The 12,057-nt window shown below is 43.2% G+C and overlaps 2 protein-coding genes across 3 annotated transcripts in view; both read left to right on the top strand.

The window, feature by feature from the left end:
* The window catches only part of LDAH (lipid droplet associated hydrolase), a 285,265-nt gene that overhangs the window by 161,312 nt on the left and 111,896 nt on the right, over window positions 1-12,057 (top strand). The window lies entirely within an intron of this gene.
* The window catches only part of HS1BP3 (HCLS1 binding protein 3), a 38,728-nt gene that overhangs the window by 20,516 nt on the left and 6,155 nt on the right, over window positions 1-12,057 (top strand). For both annotated transcript variants that reach the window (XR_014166940.1, XM_081906463.1), the window contains exons 5-6: window positions 8,238-8,395; window positions 9,524-9,659. Coding sequence is in view for 1 of the 2 variants with exons in the window: in XM_081906463.1 (XP_081762589.1) it covers window positions 8,238-8,395; window positions 9,524-9,659 (294 nt within the window). In the remaining variant the exon portion in view is untranslated. The remainder of the gene's footprint in view (window positions 1-8,237; window positions 8,396-9,523; window positions 9,660-12,057) is intronic.

A 12,057-nucleotide genomic window follows, 5' to 3' on the forward strand; every position in this document is an offset into this window, starting at 1 on the left:
AAAGGTATGTAGTTAAAATAATAATAATATCCCAATGTCCAAAGAAACAGAAAACCTGCTTCTTGGGCTTTGGCCAATCTGTTTTCTTAAAAGCCATTTGTTCAGGGTTCAGAGGACCATAGAAAAGCTTCTAACTCAGAGAGGGAGGCCTTCTTCCCGGTGAAGCCTCTGCTACCTTTCCTCATTCAACAGGCCACTCCAGAAACATGGGCAAACTTTTGTAAACATCAATGGAGCGTGGAGCTCTGGCTTGAAAAAACAAACATTGCACCCAGGCACTGGCAAAGGGCCTGCGCAGCCTCTCTCAGTTCAGTTTTTATGGAGTAATAGAGCACAGTGTCGTCAGAATTGTGATGGCATCTTGCCCTGTATTTTCTAAAGACCTCTCCCAACTGCTCCATGTAGATGTTAAACAGCATTGGGAGTATAATCATAGTGATACCCTATAGCAGTACCCCACAGATAGGGGTCCAAAGAGCACTCTTCCAACATGGTTCTCTGCATGCAACCCCATATGTGAGAACAGAACTGCTATGCACCTGATACTCATCTCAAAGAGCCTGTCCAGGAGGATGGAGTGGTCAATGGTATAAAGATCTGCAGAGAAATCAAGGAGGAACAGAATCGTCTTCTGATTGTCCTCTTCTTAGTCATCCATCGGGGTGACCAAGGCTGATTCAGTCCCATCACCAGGCCCAAACTCAGATTTAATTTGGGCTAGATGATTCATATCATACAAGAATATGTATAGTTGGCCTGCCATGACCCTTTTCGCTACCTTCCCTGAAAAGGAGATATTTGTGACTATCTACCAACCAGTCACAAATATCTCCTTTTCAGGGAAGGTAGCGAAAAGCCAATTAATCATCTAGTCCAAGCCCCTGCAATGCAGGAATCTCGGCTAAAGCATCCATGACAGTTGCTCATCCAACCTCTGCTTGAAAACCTCCAATGAAGCAGAGTCCACAACCTCCCGTTCCACTGTCAAACAGCTCTGTCAGAAAATTATTCCTGATGTTTAGTCGGAATCTCCTTTCTTGTAACTTGAAGCCATTGGTTTGAGTCTTATCCTCCAGAGAGGAGAAAACAAGCTTGTTCCATCTTCCATGTGACAGTCCTTGAGATATTTGAAGCTGGCTCTCGCATCTCCTCTCAGTTTCCTCTCTTCCAGGCTAAACATACCCCTCACATCCAAAACAAAGTGGGCTTAATATGTTGGACCCAATGGCCACATGAGAGAGCCCCAATATTGCCACAGGGGCCATGGTTCTAACTATGGAAAGACAGCATACAAATAGAGTGGTACCTCAGGTTACAGATGCTTCAGGTTACAGACTCCGCTAACCCAGAAATAGTACCTCGGGTTAAGAACTTTGTTTCAGGATGAGAAGATAAATCACGCAGTGGCAGCGGGAGGCCCCATTAGCTAAAGTGGTGCTTCAGGTTAAGAACAGTTTCAGGTTAAGAACGGACCTCCGGAACGAATTAAGTTCTTAACCAGAGGTACCACTGTAAAACGATGCATGTATCTACTAATTTGCTTTTGATGTGGACCTGAATTACTTGACTTCCGGTCCTGCCCTCCTAGTTGCAAGCATGGGTGGTCACCCTCTTAACTGATTTTTGTCAATGAGTAGGCTGCCTCAAAATAGGAGAGGGAGTAAATGGTTGAAATAAAGGAACGAGCTAACTTAGCCTGGATTGCACCCTCCAATAATGACAAGAAAACTTATCTCCGTCCTGAGGCACAGTGCAAAGCATGCAACTTACATGGCCACCTGTTCAAAAGGGTTCCACATCTTCAAGCACGCACAGCTGCAAAGCCTCTGGGTCCCCCCCCCCGCTTTTGACAATCGCCGCCTTACAGGCCGAAGCCTTCACTCGGCCATTGAGCGAGTGCCAAGTGATGCAAGTGTTTGCAAGTGCTTTGAATCCCAGCTGCTTGTCAGATTTTTAGACAACTTTTGTCAACCCTGTGACACTCCCTTTTGTGTCAGAGTCGCTTCCTGACTTCCTTGCTCCCCTCCAAACATGTTGGCACACCAATGTACTTTGATCGGGCAGCCGTTGAACTAGGTACTTTGTTTTATGTTGTGCAAATCCCCTTGTTGTTGTTTAGTTGTTTAGTCGTGTCCGACTCTTCGTGACCCCATGGACCAGAGCACGTCAGGTACTGTTTTCCACTGCCTCCCGCAGTTTGGTCAAACTCATGCTGGTAGCTTTGAGAACACTGTCCAACCATCTTGTCCTCTGTCGTCCCCTTGTGCCCTCCATCTTTCCTAACATCAGGGTCTTTTCCAGGGAGTCTTCTCTTCTCATGAGGTGGCCAAAGTATTGGAGCCTCAGCTTCAGGATCTGTCCTTCCAGTGAGTACTCAGGGCTGATTTCCTTCAGAATGGATACGTTTGATCTTCTTGCAGTCCATGGGACTCCAGAATTCAAAAGCATCAATTCTTTGGCGATCAGCCTTCTTTATGGTCCAGCTCTCACTTCCATACATCACTACTGGTAAAACCATGGCTTTAACTATACGGACCTTTGTTGGCAAGGTGATGTCTCTGCAAATCCCCTTAGTTTAATACAAAAGAGACATATGAGTGGGGGATCCTTCTCCAGTATAATTTAAATGTGCAGTTTAAGACTCTTCTCAGATGTGAGGTAAGGTAGTCGTTAAATATTTGTACAAAGTCCTCCCCACTTAATGAGTGAGGTTCTGTTTTCGTAATGGCTGAACAGCCTGTCCAATCCTCACCCATGCTGAACGCTGTATCTACCTTGCCTCTGCTGTAATGGCATCATCCTGGCACTCAGCCACATTAGTCAAAAAACAACATTTCCAATGTGTTATAAGCCTGCAACACCAGATGGCACCAGGGAGCAAAAAAAAATCTGTGCAATTTTTTCATAGCGTTTTTTTTTGTTATAGCAATTTAATTTTTGAGTTATTTATAGTGCTTTATAGTGCTTTTTCTTCCTGTGTGTGCATCCAACCCAGGACTGCCACACCATCTGCTTATGTAGAGTAGGGCAGCAGTAATGCTTGCTGGTCGCTTCAGGTCCACAGCTGTCTTTGTATCCCCTTTGCCTCCCCTTCTCTTCATAGTATATTTAGCAACAATCACACATTTTGTAGCTTGGCAGCTTTGGGAAACCAGATGACATGATGGTGATGTGAGGGCTAGATAAAGCCTGAGCTAACGTCCTTGCAAGTAGCTTGGGAAAGTTTTGCACTGGGTGGAAAAAACGGAATCGCCAAGGCCTGTGCTGTTGTTGTGAAAATACAGAGAATCCCTGTAAAGTCTGTTTTCCACAAACAGCTGCTGAGGTGACAAAGCTGTACCTCAGAACTGAACTGAATTGTAGAGTTGGAAGGAAACCCTCTGCAATGCAGGAAACCTGCCCACAGCTGTGTGGGAATGTAAAGGATAGTAGGAGAGGATATATTGATTAAATATCATCCTTCCTTCATTCACGCTAGTGAGTCACGTAGCAGGAAGCTAGTTTGCAGATTTGTTTGAATCTCTTTAGTTAAGCAATCCACTCTGGCTTGCCCAGATTGGATTATTCCTGTTAAGTCCCCGTTGATCTCTTTTAAAAGAATGAAGACACAAGAGACTTTCCTTAAAAGTAACAAGAAGTTTACTCACGTTCAGTTCACAGTATGATCCCTGAAGGCAGGCTTTAGCTAGTAGTTACAGAACAAAGTGTGAGCTCATCCCGTATGGGGATTGAGCCCCTGTGCTGCTGGCTAAGAGCCAGCAGACAGCAAAATACATTAAGAGAACAGCATCAAGAGAAGAAAATGGCATCAAGAGAAAGATAGCAGCATGGCAGCCAGGGTCACACCCATCTGCTTGGTCACATGCAGGGGGAGGATGTTCCAGACCAGTGAAACAGGAAGTTATTTTGGCTGGAGTAACATCCCCTGCATGTGTCCACTCTAGGGAACTAAGGAATGTTGTATTTGACTGCTCCAATGTATTACATCCCACAAGCTGTCCCTAGGTGAGCTTGGACCATCAACCTTCTGGTTAACAGCCAGACACACTTACCTGTGTGGACATTTCAGGCTGCAAGGTGAGCAGCAGGGCTCACATTGTGAAATACTCCCCTTGCGTAAAATCGGTTCCTACATGTGAAATGCTAGTCTTGTATGGGAAAAGGTGAGGCTTTAATCCTACCGAAAGCATAGGGTTTTCTTTAACGCAGAGTTATTGTGTTTAAATGGGAGAGAGTCCCATGCAAAAGAATGGAAAGATGAGCACAAATTGAGCAAAAGAGAACTGCTTCGACATTCATGGGAGCTGATGACAATAGTCATATTAACAATCACTCTAAAGAAAAATGGAAATGGTAAATAAAGACTAGGTGAATGGTTGCCTGTTGCACTATTTGAAAAAAAGAGAGAACTTAAGTTTTATTATAAGCAAAGATAACAAAATATATTCTGTGTGTTCATTATATCCTATTTATTGCACATCACACAAGTAGTATGTAGTATCGCTTTTGTATGACATATTAGATATTTAGACGAATGAACAGATGGAAAATAGGGATATATTTGAAATTCATTATTTAAAAACGAAACGAAACATGGGGATGAAGTAGGGGAGCGTTGGCAGTCTGAAATTGAAGAGCCCAGATACAGGTTTGGCAGTTACTCTGTAGTTTATGTGGAATAGGATAGCAGTCTTTAAAAAAAGCTAAGAAGGTTTAGTGCCACAGCTAAGTACAATTCAAGGCTGCTTCTTTCTGCAGCTTTGGAATTGAGCAAACTGGGCAGATTGAAGCACCTTTTGTCTTAGGGACTTTGCAATAATAGGATGACTCAGCTCTCAAAATAGAATTTGGAATGGGCATTACCTCATCCACCAGCTTCCCAAGGAACAGGAAATGTTGAATCACTGGATTCACAGAGTGGGTTCTGTTGACAATGGTAAACCTTAATGGGGGTGGATTTCAGTGGCCTCTTTTGCTGAGCCTTTAATGAATAACTGGCTTGGCTTTTGAAAAGGCTTATTCACAGCAGCGAAAGTGTATGTAGGTTAGCAGAAGTCTGGTCTTGACTGTTTGCGATGGGCATTTCCTCATGCTTCTCAGTGTTTTGCAAATGTTCCTGCAAATAAGCCCACACAGGCCATTTGGCTACATTAGTCATCTGTATTGGTGTCCTGAAGAGTCACCACTGGTTACCAGGCAAGTGGCTATTTGCAAGGGTATCCTTTGTCATGTCTATGATCCTGAGAAGAGTTGATATACATAGAATCATGGAGCTGGAAAGGACTTCAAGGGTCATCTAGATGTGAGACTGGCACACAGGGCTTCCATGTTTCAACACGTTAAGGCATCTTTTCCCAACCCGGTGCCCTTCAGGTACAACATGCAAAAGGCACTAGCTTAGGGAAGGCTGGAACCCGAAATGTCTCCCCATCCCAGTCAGTTTATTGTGAACAATTGTTTAGTTGTGAACACATTCAAACAATTTTAGGGGAATGCTTGAAATCATCATAGAATTTCCAGCTAACGAGGTTGGCCTGTCATGTTTCATAAAGCATCTTGCAGATGACAAATGTTTGGAGGAGAGTGGGGGATGGGCAAGAAACGTTGAGTGCTAAAAATAGAGCTAGAGTTTTGTGTAACATTTTTGTCCCCCCCCCCCCAATGAATGCGTCATGTTCTTGTCGTTGCATTGTTTTATACTATTTGGAGTTCCCATGATCATATTATAAAGTACAGTGGTACCGCAGGTTACATACGCATCAGTTTGCAGACTCCGCTAACCCAGAAATAGTACCTCGGGTTAAGAACTTTGCTTCAGGATGAGAACAGAAATTGTGCTCTGCTGGCACGGCGGCAGCGGGAGGCCCCATTAGCTAAAGTGGTGCTTCAGGTTAAGAACAGTTTCAGGTTAAGAACGGACCTCCAGAACGAATTAAGTACTTAACCCGAAGTACCACTGTGGTTGTGTTCTATGCTTTTAAATCAATCACTGCTAAGAGTTGTTCCTTTTCGCTTTCCAAGGTATTTCTTATCAATTAAAAAAAAAATCTGTGTAGTGTGAGCAAATTTTTATTCTGACCCAGAGAAAAAGAAGTTTGAGAATTGCAGCATTAGACCTTGAATGCGTTCTGTGAACCCACCACTATTTTGCTTCCGGAAAATAGCACCAATGAGCCAATAATGGTAAAAACGACATTGGGATGTTGGCAGAGCCAACTTTCTGCCTCTCCACCAGCAACAAGCCTCTTGAAGTAAGTTTGACAAAGGCCCAGTTTTGTGAAAAGCAAGGGCTACTTCAGGGAAGCTGCAAACAGTGCTATTAATAAACCAGCGCCAGGGCGAATTGTGAGGGCTTCTGTCTGTTCCCACGGAACATTGTGCTCTCCTGGCTCTTTGTGGTGACGTCATGCTGGGCGCTCGGTGGCACTTCTGATCAATTTCACTTCCTCAGTTTAATCCCTCTTACTGGATTTTGACTCAGCAGCTACCCTTATTCAGAGCAGGACAGACATCCCCCTTTGGCTGCAGCTGGCTTCGCCATTCATCTCTCCCACAAATCCCTACAATTTTGCATTTGTACATTTTACACTGCTGACAGATACTCTTTTTTGCAATAGGTTGGGAGAGAAGGCACTTACTTTCTCAATGCAGATTCGTGGGAACGGTGCCTCCTTGTTTTGAAGTGACCTCAGGAGAACCGTGTCGCTGGTAAAATGTTAGTCACTGAGCAGTTCATGTGAGGTTCCCTTCCATAGAAGGGAATCGGCAGGATGAAACATGGTTGCAAATACTGCCAATGCTGATACACACACAACTTTTATTTCTTCCTTTACACACACAGAAATGTAGCTAAAATGTATTAATTGGGGTGCGAGTGTCTTTATTATTTCAGCATATCTAAAAATAGATGTGTCACTAAACCAGCAAATTATTCGACTTTGCAGATGGATTATTGGTTGGTTGTTTTTTTTTAAAAAAAAACTTCCATTGACCTTAAGTGTCTGTGACTGCCCTATTATTATTATTATTAAGATTTATATATCATCCTTCATCATAAGATTTCAGGGCGGTTCACAGAACAAAATATAGGATAAAGACAAGTAAATAAGTACAGTGGTACCTCGGGTTAAGTACTTAATTCGTTCCGGAGGTCCGTACTTAACCTGAAACTGTTCTTAACCTGAAGCACCACTTTAGCTAATGGGGCCTCATGCTTCTGCTGTGGCGCCGGAGCACGATTTCTGTTCTTATCCTGAAGCAAAGTTCTTAACCTGAAGCACTATTTCTGGGTTAGCCGAGTCTGTATCCTGAAGCGTATGTAACCTGAAGCGTATGTAACCCAAGGTACCATTGTATAACAAAACAGCAAAACGACAACTTCCCCCCTTCCCAAAGACATGTTTTAAAAGCTGTAGAATATTAATATGCCAATTTCTTCTGCACTTGAAACCTCCAGTATCATCAGATTTGGGAAGTGGAAGTGTCAATGGTAAATAAGGAGAGCATAGTGTGATCATTGCAACATTTCAAGAAGTTCTGTGGCAGTTGTGTCCAAAGCTAAGGTGGATCGCTATTGAAATCTAATATGACGTTGATTGGAATGAGCACAAGCTTTGGGGAGAATTTTGTTAAGGCTTGACAGTGGGTGGCCGTTCGGACCTTGCGTTATTTAGCTTCGATCCCTTCCAGTTCAAACAGCCTGATGGATCAGTACTATGGAAAGCCTACTTTAAGATAACATCTTGGGGTTGATCGTGCATCCTTTGCAGGATTCACATGAGCTTTATTCCGTGGCTCCCTCTCCAGAAAGCACAGAGAAGGCTCTCTTTTTGGAATGGTCTTCCATTACAATTTTGGCTGCCAGTTCTTTTCATACCATTAGGAGCACATTGCAGGGTTCTGTACTGCTTTCTTCTTATCTTCCAGCACAGTAAGAAATACCACTGTTATTTTTTCCCTTCTCTCTCTCTCTCTCTCTCTCTCTCTCTCTCTCTCTCTCTCAGAAAAGCAGCTGTCGAGTGGAATTGTGCCAGCGTGTTTTCCTCTCTGCCGCTAATAGGCTAATAGCTGCTTTTGATTAGAGACATGGGGGAGAATGTTAAAGGGCACCTCCTTCAGGCCACAAATCTCCCACCTCCCCAAAATTCAATTTGTAAGTCCACAGGGTGGCTGTTCCTGGAAAAGAAACACTCTTAACAGTGTCTGCTGGATTTTTCTGCTGTCATTTAAACCTTTAGATCAAAAAAGACTAAGAAACCCACACCTCCTCCAGTCAAAGACGGGAAGCCCAAGTTAACGATTTTTGACGAAGAAGCTGTTCCCGATGAAGGACTGTTTGGCTCAGTTAAAGGGTTTTCATTCAGCGGCAGCAAGAGGATATTGGCAGCCGAAAAAAGTAAGCGTATTTGTAGTCAGCTCCTTGATGTGCGCTCCGAAAACATGTGCCAAAGTTTCGCAAAGCTTAGTTGCAAAACTCCAAATCATTCTTTGCCAGCTTGTGCATACGGTTATTTATTCCAGGATGGAAAATGCCTTAGTACACTCATTTAGATATGTGTGATGACTCCAATGGTTGAGTTGAGTTAAAAGCGAAGACCCCTATCTCCTTCTTTTTGCATTCCCTTAGGGATATTCTTCCAGTGGCTACAGACCAGCAGTGGGGAGGACGCATTCAGAATCAAGCTGAATGAGGTCACCAGTGGTGGCTTATGCCCATTGGGTGGAAGACGGGAAGCCAATATTCCATACCCTCCAACATTTCTCTGATTAAAATAGGGGCATCCATTATTATTATTATTATTATTATTATTATTATTATTATTATTATTATTATTATATTAATACCCTGTCCATCTGACTGGGTTGCCTCAGCCACTCTGGGTGGCTTCCAACATATATAAGAATATCATGAAACATCAGATATTTAAAAACCTGCCTGTATTTTAAAGGTTATATAGTTACTTATGGGTCCCATATCTCCATAAAAAGGTAAAGGGACCCCTGGCCATTAGGTCCAGTCATGGCCGACTCTTGCGGCGCTCATCTCACTTTATTGGCCGAGAGAGCCTGCATATAGCTTCTGGTTCATGTGGCCAGCATGACCAAGCCGCTTCTGGCAAACCAGAGCAGCGCACATAAACGCTATTTACCTTCCCGCCGGAGCGGTACCTATTTATCTACTTGCACTTTGATGTGCTTTCGAACTGCTAGGTTGGCAGGAGCTGGGACCGAGCAATGGGAGCTCACCCCGTCGCGGGGATTCGAACCGCTGACCTTCTGATCGGCAAGTCCTAGGCTCTGTGGTTTAACCCACAGCGCCACCTGCGTCCCCCACACTCCAACATTCCTCGGATGAAAATAGGGACATCCTAAGGACAAATGAGACATTCCAGGATCAAATCAGAAACTGGGATGGCTTCTGTAAATCCGGGACTGGAAAACAGGGACACTTGGAGGATCCGATATTCAGGCTACTGCTGTGTACAAGTCAAATGTAGCTGTTATCTCTTTGTTCAATTATCAGATCTGAAATTGTTTGAAGATCCAGACCTTGGTGGATTGGTGACTCTGGGTGACTCGCTGCTGTTGCCAACCGCCTGTGCAAGCACGAAACATGCATTAAGCGGTAGCCTTGAGGAGGACACTGAGGAGCTCTTGAGGTACGGTATTAATCTTGGATGCATCGGAAGTCGTAGGGTCTTCAGTGTTCCCTAGCTTTGCAGAGCAACAAACATGTAGCAACTCTTATGCTGGAAGGGTTCGCATTTGGAAATGTCAACAGGCTAAACGATAGCCTGAGACTTTGATTTTCTTTATCTGTAAATTGGTATCTGATCTAGCCCTTACTAAGAATTTGTATTTTTTAACGCATGATGCAAATAACTTGTATATGAACTTAAGAAACTTTTTAGGTACACTTCCCCAAAAAAACCGGAGGCATTCTTACTAGGGACAAAATAAAAAAGGAGGATCATAAATTATTCCAATACGCTATGGTAGCAGCTAGGGTTCTTGTAGCCCCAAAATGGAAGACATCGGAGATCCCAACAGTTATGGAATGGCAGGCTAAACTTTTTGAATATACGGAATTAGCGAAAATGACATATAAAATTCGACACCAAAAAGGGGCAAAGTTTGTAGAAGAATGGGGTAAATTTGTAACGTATATAGGAATCAACTGTAGAAATTTAAGAACTACAGCAGGGTTAACATAACTCTTGTGACCTGTATAGAAAAGTAGAAGAAACTGTAAGAGAAGATGTATATTAAGAAAACCGCAACTGGGAGGGAAGGAAGGAAGTCGAGGCGTGATTCTACGCAATGTAAATAAGATGACAGTAAAAATGACTGTAAAGATTGTTTTATTTAGTTTTTTTGGAACAAGTCAATAAAAAGCATTTAAAAACAAAACAAAAAACCCCAAATAACTTGTATATGAAGCCTGAGCGTTGAGGTGTATTCAGTGCTACGGTGTATCCAACAAAGTTGTCTTTTTGGTGCAAGAACTTCCACTTGTGTAACAGAACTCCCCCCCCCCCTTGTGACCCTGTAAATCTGCTCTGGAGGGGTTTGGGAACCCTCAATGTATTTGGGGGGGCACATGGTACAAAGGGAGACGGAGAGGAAGTTCTGTTGTACAGGTTGTTGGGTGAGCAGCATAAGTTCACTGGATGCCACCCTTAGGCCTTAGGATTCATAGTGAACGAGGTAGTATGCAACTTAGTTTTATCCAGCGTTAAACCCATTGGAATGAATGAACACGACTAAGTGAGGTCTGTTGATTTCAATGGGCCTACTCTGAGTAACAATACCCATTGTTAATAGTTTTGTCCATTGTGGCACCAACCTTACTCATCATCTATAGCACAAATCCTTATGGTCAGTTTTGGCTTCGCAATTATTTGCAGGTTAAAGACATACGATAACATGATTTAGAATTTCAGGTGACTAGAATAAATGGCGCACTTTATTAGCGATCCGGGAGATTTTACAGACTCACATTTCATTAACTACAAGAATGCACTTGCATGCAAAATGTCCAGGCCAAAAGTCATGTTTTGAGTGACTTTCCGAAAGCTTTAATGATTACTTACTAATGTGAGTGGGGTGGGGAATCCACTGTGTGAGGTCCCTTGGAATATGTGATTGTGGGCCTTCCTTTGTTTATACAAAGAGTACTTTTATTAACAAGTCACATCAGCAACACCTACCTTAATCTACTCGGAGGTAAAAAATTTGTCTTATGCATTGGCAACACATTTGATCTTCTAAGGCATGATGTCTTCAGGGCACAGCCTGATTGTTACTGGAGTGGAATATTTGAGAAGGAAGAACACACACAGTCATTAGCTGCCATCTTTTGTTTTTCTTCTTTCTCACCCCCAGTAATCAAAGATGGACATTTTGTCTGTATGGGCAAAACACCACCTTATGCAACCTTTGAATTAAACATAAACCACTGCAAACAGCTTCTTCATCTGTCAGATGAATATGCATCACATTATACTGATTCTTTCACCTTGGTAAAGTAAGAAAAAGGCCACTCTGGGTGGCTTCCAAAACATATAGAAACATAGGTGCCATCTTGTGCTAAATATTGCGGGTGCCCGCAATGAAAGGCTTCAATTTTGCGCATTGACTTGGAGGGCAGCCCCCACAAATTGTGGGTGCCAAAGCAGTTGGCTCCAGTGTACAGAAACGTAAGAAACCATCAGACATTAGAAACATTCTGATACAGGGCTGCCTTCAGATGTCTTCTAAAAGTTGTGTAGTTCTTTATCTCCTTGATATCTGGTGGGAGGGTGTTCTACAGGGAGGGTGCCACTGCTGAGAAGGCCTTCTGCCTAGTTCCCTGTAACTTCGCTTCTCACAACAATGAAACTGCCAGAAGGTCTCTGAGGAGCTGAACCTCGGAGCTGAGCGATGGGGGTGGAGATGTTCCTTCAGGTATACAGGGCCGAGGCTGTTTTTAGGGCAATAAAAGTCAGGACCAACACTTTGAATTCTGCTTGGAAATGTACTGGGAGCCAGTGAAGATCCTTTAGGACTGGTGTTATA

This window comes from Podarcis melisellensis (genome assembly GCF_964234715.1).
Source record: "Podarcis melisellensis genome assembly, chromosome: 3".
NCBI classification, from domain to species: domain Eukaryota; kingdom Metazoa; phylum Chordata; class Lepidosauria; order Squamata; family Lacertidae; genus Podarcis; species Podarcis melisellensis.